This window comes from Typha latifolia, chromosome 1, assembly GCF_019914945.1.
Source record: "Typha latifolia isolate L0001 chromosome 1, TyphaL0001v2, whole genome shotgun sequence".
Taxonomy (NCBI): domain Eukaryota; kingdom Viridiplantae; phylum Streptophyta; class Magnoliopsida; order Poales; family Typhaceae; genus Typha; species Typha latifolia.
The window spans coordinates 7,519,541-7,530,645 of record NC_133086.1 but is presented as its reverse complement, the minus strand read 5'-3'; the positions used below and the strand labels follow the sequence as shown (position 1 = coordinate 7,530,645).

Genomic DNA, 11,105 nt, shown 5'->3' with positions numbered 1-11,105 from the left:
AATTGCAGCCAAAATTCATAAGAATTGACTATGGATTTGTAACATTTCTCCTTTTTAACTTTGTTTGCTACATTAAGATTTCACATCCAACATAATGAAGAATTTAATCACAACATAAAAAAATGATAACACAAAATATAGGGTCCTCTGGATCTGCAAATAACTATGATCTATTTACTTGCATGTCTCCATTTACGAGAGATAAGTTTTCCTAATGAGTTGAAAGTAGATAAATGTATATGAAATCCATGAGAAGGACTTGCAAAGAATTAAAATCCCTGAGAAGCATCATCAATCATGGTGAAATGTGAATCTCTGAAAGTGCAATGCAATGCCATTGCCATTTCACTTAGGAAGAACAATACATAGATAAGGACAACAGAAAATACTGGCGTAACATCTATTATACAATTGAATAGACCAATTCCCCTTCTCTCTTTGTCCATTAACTCCCAAAAAGGTCACAAGCATAGCTATAAGAAGAACAGGATCACTTCCAGGATATACAGTAAATCGAAATTTATTCCTCGAATATATAACTTTGTGGAGTCTGTACAAAAGGTTGGCCTGCATAAAAAGAATATGTAGTTAGATACTTTTCCTCTTTTTCTAGACCAACTGTTTCAAATATTTATCCTTATCAGATATAAAATGAAGAAAGTGATAAGCTGAAATTAAACAGGTCAATGAATTTATGAATAACAGTAGTTCTTTCAATCATGTGTTTCTTGTATGCTACAATTCAAATATATGAATCCTAATTGTTAGTCATATCTCACATGAAGGAACTGAAATCAAGTAACTGCAATGAGTACATTACCTGAGCGACAATCGAATCCGCCATGATTATGGTGCATGATCTCCGAAATGGGCTGCCAATTAGCCTCAAACTTGGTTTTAACTCTTTTGAATCTCCAGAATTTTCACTTGTCATGAATACATTCAACTCGTTTTTAAATGCAGAAGTAGATGCCGTTCGTGCTGTAAAAACTATATCCTTCCAATCCATACTGTACCCTTTAAAGGCTTGCCATTCATCCTACAAGAAAATCAAACTCATGGCTGATGAGAAAAAGCTGACAAAAGCAGCAAATTATCACTTACGCCAGGTTAAATTTATAAATCTAGAATAATGACAAGAATCATATGACAATGCTCTAGAGAAGCAAGATAGAAATAATGCAAAAAAAGCAATAAAAGATCGAAGTAAGAATCTTAGACTTTCATGAAAGTATGATTCTAACCACATGATTTCTTTTTATTTGTTTTAGTGAAGTTTAAATTCAGGGGCATCAACATGTCTAACATATTACATAATGCAGTGATCGATCATATATCATTGTCGTGAAATAATTCGAAAGGTGAAGAGCAACGGAGGTGATTCCCAATCACTAGGGGTATAAACGAGCCGAGCCTGAGTGAGCCGGATCCGACTCAGGCTCAGCTCAAAATGAATTTCGAGCCTTAGAATTGGGCTCAGGCTCGGCTCAGCTCAACTTGAGCCGAGCCCGAGCTTGAAATGAGCCTATTATCAAGCCTCATTCAAGTCGAGTCAAAACGAGCTAGATCGAGCCAAATCAAGCCCAAGCCGAGCATCATGCATCACCATCCTCTAGAACACCGATTCGATTGCCCTTATCCCCTCCTATATTGCCATTGTCACCTTGACAGCGAGTCAGTTCCAGAACGAATCCATCTTGACTGGTGGATAGAGGAGCTCTTGCATCCTCATCGTTGTTGCCGTGGCCCGATCAACGCTGCCTTCGTCGTCGGAATCTCCCTCGAGCTTGGCGAAGGAGGACAAGGTAGCCGGCACCGCAGCAGCTTGAGAAGAATAAGCTCATGGGCATGGGTGCCGAAGGAGGACGAGGCGGCCAGCACCGTGGCAGCTTTAGGAAGACGAGCTCATGAGCACCGATGTCGAAGGAGAAGGAGGCGGGCTAGGGATTTGGGTATAGGGTTTTATAAAAACCCTTTTATACTGAGCCTATCAAGCCGAGCCTGAGCGAGCTGGGTCTAGCTCAGGCTTAGGTAGATATTAATTTTGAGCCGGTTTCGATGACTCGGGCTCGGCTCATCTCTAACTGAGCCAAGTCGAACTTGAGCTTTAGCCGAGCCGAGCCCGAGCCGCTTGTTTATTTTGATAGCCCTACCAATCACCCACAACAAAATGTAATAGAATAGCAATGGATAAAGCTATTCCAAATTGAGAAAATCACCAATGTGATACTAATAGTAGAATAATATCTACAATGAATGAAACCACGAACAACAACACCTGATATAAGCAATCCACAAAAAAGATAACGAAAGAGACGAGATTTACATAGTCCAGTGATGTGCCTACATTCACGGGCAGTACGAAGCTTCAATTCATTAATGAAGATCCAAATACAAGAGTTTCCTCACTCCAATCTCTCCTAATATTATGGATTTTCTTCCTCTCAAGTTTTTCCCATGCTTATATGCTCTGTCATGACTCGAAATAGAAATTATGACCGGCCATATATCTCAATAGACTTGTGATACACGAAGCTTAAACTAATTATCCATAATATAATGAAATTCAAATTTTATTTAATAACTCCAATTCAAAAACCTTCAAAGACATGAAATATTTAAATTATAAAATCAATGTCTTCCAAACATTACTAAGGCAACATTTAGCTTTTCAATTTTAAACTAAGAATCACTACTATATTTTAAAATGTGAGAGCCAATATCCTAAGTAGAGATAGAGTCTTGGTGTCCATGTTCATTCGCTATGCTTACCAGTATTTGAAATATTAAAATAGTTTAATGAGCTAACAACTTTAGCTCAGTGGGTGAATCTACCCAAATGTTAGAAAATTATATTTTATCTAATATAAAATATTAATAAAGCTCAATGATTAATAATAATAGCCAGTAATATCATAATATGAATACTAAGTATAAGCCATAAAAGATGTAATTAGCAACTTAATATCATGCTCTATTTTATTATGCAAACCTCCTCAATCTTAACAGTGCCCACTTCCCAACTTGGGTCTATGCCAGTGGATCCACACCAACCAGAAGTCACCTTGAGATGGCACTCGAATCTTTTCCTCATAGTTGATTTAATTAGTCATAAGGAGGTGTCACTGTGTGATAAACACAACCTATCTTTTTCACTAATCATGGAAAAAGATTAGAGTCACCTCAAGAAGATTTTTGCTCTAGTCTGAAACTGTAATCTAACTGCGACAGAATCACCTAGACGAATTATGTATCGATCAAAAATAAATCTATCATGTGGACTTTAAGGTAGACTTGAGTCTTCATAGGGAGATACACGAAAAATATCTAGCATGCATCTATTCTCAAAGTCCTACAAATCTTTAGTCAATATTTCACTATTTGCACGAAGAATATCTCCCTTGTGCTTGTTCTCAAAGTCCTACAAACTCTTAGTCAATATTTTACTATTTGCATGAAGAATAGTAATGTATGAGGATCAATATTTCATGAACTAAAGTATTGCACGAAGTAGAGTGACACTAAATATAAAAAGATGATAATGTATGGAGTATAATATGAGTCGATAATTATGTGATTGAATTCACTCACCTAAGGTCTATATGGAATGGATCAATTCGATAACCGAAGTAAAAAAAAAACTCTTCACATGCGATTTGTCTGGTGTTATTCACTTACTCCGGTGACTACCCGAAGATCGATTCCGACAATGGTAGCTCCATCAAGGTAGGGATTCGATGAGGAAGTAGGAGATGACAGCCTCCTCATCTTGGTACTCTAGTATTGCTTTAGTGTTACCCTATAAAACCTAGGTTTTTTCTCACACCTGTAGCACTAATATAGTCCTGCCGCTAAAAACTTTTGTTTAGATTTTTCTTTTCCTTTTTGTAAGCCTCCCTTTTATAGATCAAAGATATAAGAGTCCAAATAGGATAGGAATTCTAATCTCTTTCTTAATTATATACATAATATGAATATTAATTTAATTTAATCCAAATCCTAAAGTATTAAGGATTAAAATAAATATCTCATTATCTAAATAATTATCTCAAATTTCTTATTTCTATATTTATTTTTGAAATTATGGGTTGTTGCATGGCTTAAAATCTCATTAGTCTATTTATAGGCATGACTTAAAAAGAGAAAGAAGAAATCAACGGTCCGTTCGAACGAATTGATGGCGTTTGAATGCCTGTGCTCCAATGGAAATCCATTTGAACAAACTTTGAATACCGACTTATTCCAAATTCTCGGGTTATCGAATGTCTGAAAGTCGTTCTAATGCATCCAACTCATTCGAACGAATTCTCCATCTTGTTCGAATAGAGGTGAGATCTTTCGAATGCTGGAACATGAATCCAGATAACTAGCAATCTGCAGCAAACTCATTCGAACGAATTCTCCATCTTGGCGAGAACTCCAAGACTTCAAACAAATCTCTCTACACCACTACAAAGTGATTGAAATTTTTCAAAATGCACTGCTTGCAAGTTTGCGTCCTAAGACACCAAAACAAATGAATCAAAGAAGTGCGATATTAATCAAGTCCAAACAGTTGGAACTTGACCCTTGTCACCACTTTTGTTAACATATCTGCAGCATTATATGCAATGCCAATCTTGCAAAGAGAAATATCTCCTTCACCAAAAAATTTCTCATAAAATAAAAATCGGACAACGATGTGCTTTTTTTTAGTATAAAGAACTGGTTCTATAGTAGATAGAGCAAATTGCACTTTGGCTATCATAATGTACTTTCACCTGTTCTTGAAATACACCCAAGTCATTTATCAAACCTATCAACAAGATAGCGTCTTTTATAGTATTTGTCACTGCCATATGCTCTACCTCTATAGTAGATAGAGCAACCGTCGACTGTAAGGTAGACCTCCAACACACCGGTCCTCTAGCAAGTGTGAATACATATCCAATAGTAGATCTTCGTTTGTCTAAATCATTCACATAGTCCTAATCCACATACCTAACAAAATGTACACCAAGTTTTTATCATCTTTTGCAAATTTTAGTCCAATTTTCAAAATACCATGAATATATCTCAAGATTCATTTTACAGCCTATTAATGCCTTATTTTTGGAGCATGCATATATCTACTAACAATACTAATGGCTTGTGAGATATCTGGTCTAGTACACATCATTGCGTACATCAGGCTTTCAATTGCGCTCGCATATGGTACCTTGATCATAAAATCCTTCTCGACATCTGTACTCGGTGACATGGCTGCACTAAGTCCAAAGTGACGTGCCAATGACGCACTAACTAGTTTCATCTTACTGTCAATGCTAAACCACTAAAGTCTTTTCTTTAAATACTGCTCCTGTGTCACAAGCATATTGTCCCCTTTCTTTGATCTCTTCTAATTTTTATGCTAGGTATCTTTTTAGCTTTTCCAAGATTCGTTTCAAATTCTTTATGCAATTGATGCTTCAATTTATCAATCTTCACCTTGTTTTTCGATACTAGAAGCATGTTATCTACATATAAGAGTAAATAGATAAAGAATCCATTTTAAAGCTTTCTAAAATAAATACAATTATCATAGCGACTTCTCTTATAATTTTGCTTCCGTATAAAATGATCAAAACGTTTATGCCATTGCCTTGGAGAATGTTTTAGGATATAAGGACTTATTCAATTTGCAAACCATATTCTCCTTCCACTAACTTTGAATCCTTCTGGCTGGGATATATAAATATCCTCCTCCAAATCACCATGCAAGAAAGTGATTTTCACATCCGTCTGAGTTAATTCAAGATCAAACTGGGCAATCAAAGCTAGTAAAGAATGGACAAATATTTCATGACTGGAGAAAACACTTCATTAGAGTCAATTTTTTTCTTCTGTGTATATCCCTTTGCCACAAATCTAGCTTTATATCTGACATCGCTTTTTGATTGAGAATCCTCATTTTTGGTATATACCCATTTGCATCCCATTGCTTTCTTTCTTTTAAGAAGCTATACAAAGTCCCAAGTCCTAATGTAATCGAGAGATTGCATTTCATTAATTCAGTCACCTTCTAATCTGCACTTCCAGTGTTCCTCATGGCTTCTGAATGTAGTGGGAGAATCTTCATTAATTACCGGAAGTGCATAAACCAGCGTATCAAAATAGCATGTTGACATTCTAATCTCTCTTTGGACATCTAATTACTATGGGGTCTTGCTCATCTATTTCCTGCTCTAAGGTATCACCCTTCTGCAAACTTGAGTCTTTTTCTTCACTAACCTCATCTAAAGAGGTATTCCTTACCAGACTATTATCTGTTTCAAACTCCACTTGTCATAGAACCTCTCTAGCGCTGCTATCATCCGGATAATCCTCCTTCTGACTCTACTCCAACATTGATGACTCATCAAATGTGATGTCCCTGCTAATAATCATCTTCCTCAATCCGGTCTCCAAATACAAAATCCTTTCACACATGTGCTAAAGCCCAAGAAGATATCATTCTTAGCTCTCAAATCCAATTGCTTTCCCTGACATGGTAATATGCCAGACAACAAAGAATGTGTAAGGAATTATAATTTGAAATAGGTTTGTAGACGATACCTCTAATGAGCTCTTCCTATTGTTAACAGGAAAATGTAAACAGTTGATAAGATGGCATGCATAGGCCACTGTCTCAGCAAGAAACTTCTTACCTAGCCAGCATTGGATATATACACCATACCTTCTCCAGTAGGGTATGGTTCAAGCGCTCTGCCATACTATTTTGTTGATGTTTCTCTCTAATAGTAAAGTGTCACTCTATTCCTTCAGCTTGACATAGTTTCATAAAAAGAATTTGATGTGCATTCATCACCACTATTTGATTTGAGCTTCTTGATCATCTTGCCAGTCTAATTTTCAATCATCTTCTTCCAATTCTAAAATAGTTCTAGCACTTCATGCTTATGGTGCATAGTATATACCCAAAACCTTTTTGAGTAGTCATTTACGAAGGTCGCAAACCTATACTTTCCACCTAAGGAAGCAGTCCTAGTGGGCCCCGAAACATCCATGTGAATATAGTCTAAAGTGCCCTTAATTCAATGCACTCTAGTAGCAAACTTGACCCTAGTTTGCTTGCCCATAACACAATGTTTGCAAAATTCTAACTTAAGACTAAACACATCCTTTATCAATCCTTGGCTAGCCAAATCTTGCAATGCTTTCTCTCTTGGATATGCCAACCTCATATGCCACAATTTACTAGTGTTCACTACATCACTTGATAAAGCAGTAGCTACACTACCTATATCATCTATTGAGCCATACAAGAAGTATAAGTCTTTCCTTTTTATACTCTTTATTATAATAAGGGCTCCCAAAGAAACCTTCGATGCTCCACCTTTTAATATAATAGTGAAGCTCTTCGATTCCAAAACATCAAGTGAGATGAGGTTTTTCTTCAATTCAAGTATGTATCGAACTTTTGTCAGCTCCTTCACGGATCCAGCATGAAGCTTTAGATGGATGGTGCCAATACCTTAAACTTGACATTGGTTGTTATTGCCCATGAACACAACTCCACCAGAAATTTTCTCAAAAGTATAATAAACAAACCAATTCCAGTTAGGACACATATGATAAGTGCATTCATAATCCAAAATCTATTTATCTGTATCACATGCAAAAGCTGAACCAATCAATACACTCCATGAACACAACTCCACTAGAAGCTTTCTCAAAAATGAAAAACCAAACCAATTCCAATTATGACACAAATGATAAGTGCATTCAGAATCCAAAATCCATTAGAGTTGAACTAATCAATACACTCCATGAACACAACTCCACCCGAAGTTTTCTCAAAAGCAAAAAATCAAACCAATTCCGATTAGGACATATATAATAAGTGCATCCAGAATCCAAAATCCATTCATTTGCATCACATGCAAGAGCTAAGCCAATCAATACACTCTCTGAATCCTCATCATCCTGAATGTGTCACATTAACCTTTTGGGGCAATCCATTTTCCAATGCCCTTTATTGTGACAATAGGAAAATTGGTCCTTAGCAAGTATTTTTCTATCTTATTATGTATCTCGTGTTTTCAAATAAAATTTGCCTCTTAACAAATTTTGGTTCTTCAATCTACCCCATTATCAAAACATACAATAATGACTCATGAGTAGTTTGCTTGTCCAATTTTCGATACTCATTGTTAATCAGTACATTTGTAACATTATTGTAGTGGATGAAATCCTTTCCATATTGTAAAATGATAGTGAGGTGATCATAGGTGTCCAACAATGAACTCAGTAGCACCAACGCCTTATCTTCATCTAATATCTCAACATCCAAAATTTGTAAATCAATAAATAGTGTGTTGAAGAAATTCAAATGCTCGACTATAAGTGTTTCAATCTTGTATTGAAATCGGAACTCTTATTCTTCCAAGTAGAGCCGGTTCTCAATACTCCTGGTCATGAATTTGTCCTCCAATTCCTTACACAAGTTCTTTGTTTAGTTCCTCTTCACTACAAAATACTTTTGATATTTTGCAAAAAAAGCCGAATTGCTGCAAACTTACCGGTTTATCTTCAATTATTCCTTTTTCATTATTTTATCAAGTTTCTACTCCAATGTAGTGTCCAATTTTTGTTGAAAGAAGATGTTCATTACTTCACATTGCTACATTTTAAAATTGTTTGTGCCATCAAATTTTTCTACCTCAAATTTTGCATTTGACACAATTTTCCTTGATCTGGATAATTTTGACATTTTGCAAACTTAAATTCACCAAGTCCAATGCTATCCCTGAATCCAATAGCCTAAGTTTGAACTTTTGGCTCTGATACCACTTGTCATGAAATAATTTAAAAGGTGAAGGGCAGCGAAAGCGATCCCCAACCACACACAACAAGATGCAAAAGAATAGCAATGCATAAAGCTATTCCAAATTGGGAAAAATCACAAATGCAATACTAATAGTAGAATAATATAAGCAATCCACAAAGAATAAAATGAGAGAGACGAGATTTTGTTATGATCAGAATCATCGAATTGTAGCAACTTCGAACTGTTTGAGTCTTTCAACCCGTGGTGACTAGTTGCCTTAAAAAAATGAAACTAAAAATAGAAAGAGATAGAAGATAGCTTCATTAGAGAGAAACTAGATCTCCAAGTCTGACTAAACAATCCTTTTTTCCCCACAGTTACATAAGGGATTCTTTAAATAAAGAAATAAAGATGGTTATGTGCATGATCCTATTATAACGGATATGGACGTTACACCTCATGCAGCACTACTAGCACTACCCACCTATTCCTATTACTCGGGAAGGAGTTACACAGATCTAAACACACCAACTAGAGTAATAAGACTTGGTAAGCAAGCTACTAAAAATAAGGTAAATATGGAACATGTAATGGCTCCATGATAGTAAGTGGCCAAGAAAGTTATATAGGTGCATGCATGCACTTACATACACGTATCATATTTATATGGTTCAATAATGTGCCTATAGTTATGGCAGTACTAAGCTTCAATCCACTAATGAAGATCCAATTACAAGAGTTTCCTCACTCCAACCTCTCCCAATATAATGGATTTTCTTCCTCTCAGATTTTTCCCATGCTTACATGCCCTAAAACTTCAATTAATTTATTTATAGAAATGACTTAGAGGAGAAAAATCCATGTCCATTTAAACAGGTAGATAGAGTTCGAACGCTCGCACCCCATCAAAAACCCGTTGGAACAAACTTCAAACACTGGACCTTCCAAACTCTCGGGTTATTGAATATCCGAAAATCATTCCAACGCCGGAATATGAATCTGGAACACTAGCATTCTGCAGCAAACCTGTTCGAACGGATCCAATCCCATTTGAACAATTTTCTTGATTCAAGTCAAACTTCAATAGTCATGACGTTATTATGATCATATGTTCACATTACTATGTATTTTCAAATATTTAAGGGCATCATACTGTCTTTTTTTTTCTTTATTAATTTGTCGAATTCTCATATACTACTTAGATATTAGCTAAAGCAACTGATCATTTAATAATAAATCCACATTGATGATGGCTTAGAGAAAGTAAGTTCCTTTACAGATCGCTAGAAGAAGGCGCAATAGCCTAAGATTATATGAAATTTACAGTTTACCCCCTAGATTAGCCGGATTTCAACTTATCCCAGATATTAAAAACTTGGATGTGAAAACGTCAAAAGGTAGGGTGTTGAATGAAAATTAATTTAATAAAATAGACAAACAAGAAGCTAATTAATTGACGAGGAAATCTTCCTAGAATTAAAAAAAGGAGATTACTTTGTTATGGACGATGGTGATCAAGGGATCGCCTGCAGCGTCGAAGAGGGTTCGGACGCGGCGGCTCGAGGAGCCGCTACCTCGGCCGTCGATCCGGTAGAGCAGTTCGCCGCGCGCGTCGTGGACCGTCAGATCGCATCCGGTGAGGGCGAGGGAGGATTTGGTGATCGTGTAGTCGATCGGGATCCGATCAGCCGAGGGGAAGGTGGCGTCCTCCTCCATCTCCATGGCCTCCTCCTCCTCGTCGTGTACCGGGGCCAAGGAGTAAGAAAAAGAAAAAGAAAAAGTTGGAATCTTCCATCTCCTGATCCGGTGCATTCCCGTGTGTAGGAACTCTCTAGGTAGCCAATCAAGAGCTGCAAAATAACCCCCAAACTTGACCAATCTCCGGCATCCCAGACGATCTGCTAGACTGCTCTACTTACCAATGAAACGGGTCAAAAAAGTCATAGTGTGGACCGAAAGAAAGAAAGCAACATCATTTAACAAAAAGAAAAAAATAAATAAAAATAATAAAAAATTAAAATTAAAATAAAATAGAAGCAAGCTATGGTTGTGGGCCGAGCTATGCGTTACTTGGGCCGGCTGGGCTGAGCTGGGCTGGACTTAACCTAAAATTACTCGAAGATATATTTTTAATCTATTACCTAATAATTTAATCATTATTTAATATGGTATGAGGTTGTGAGGGTTTAAACCTCGTAACTCAACTCATTTTTATTCTCTATTTTCTATTCTAGTATGTAGGGTCTAAGTATCTACCATCTGTCCCCGTGCTTATATATCATTACATGAGGATAGGATGCCAGAAAGTATTCATAGT

The 11,105-nt window shown here is 36.5% G+C and overlaps 1 protein-coding gene across 1 annotated transcript; it reads right to left on the bottom strand.

Moving 5' to 3' along the window:
• Positions 1 to 256: 256 nt before the first annotated feature.
• Positions 257 to 10,677, bottom strand: LOC140788893 (protein LURP-one-related 7). Its single transcript, XM_073138440.1, has 3 exons — positions 10,283 to 10,677; positions 821 to 1,039; positions 257 to 567 (listed from the first exon to the last, which is right to left on the bottom strand). The coding sequence occupies exons 1-3, from the start codon at positions 10,598 to 10,600 to the stop codon at positions 346 to 348; spliced, it is 759 nt and encodes a 252-aa protein (XP_072994541.1). The 5' UTR covers positions 10,601 to 10,677; the 3' UTR covers positions 257 to 345.
• Positions 10,678 to 11,105: the final 428 nt, after the last annotated feature.

Bases quoted from the DNA above. Each gene is read 5' to 3' on its own strand.
- LOC140788893 (XM_073138440.1), bottom strand. From the start codon at position 10,600: ATGCACCGGATCAGGAGATGGAAGATTCCAACTTTTTCTTTTTCTTTT. The intron at 1,040-10,282 runs GTAATCTCCTTT...ATTTTCTTGTAG, and splicing joins TCACCATCGTCCATAACAAA to GATGAATGGCAAGCCTTTAA. The intron at 568-820 runs GTAATGTACTCA...CTTTTTATGCAG, and splicing joins CGGATTCGATTGTCGCTCAG to GCCAACCTTTTGTACAGACT.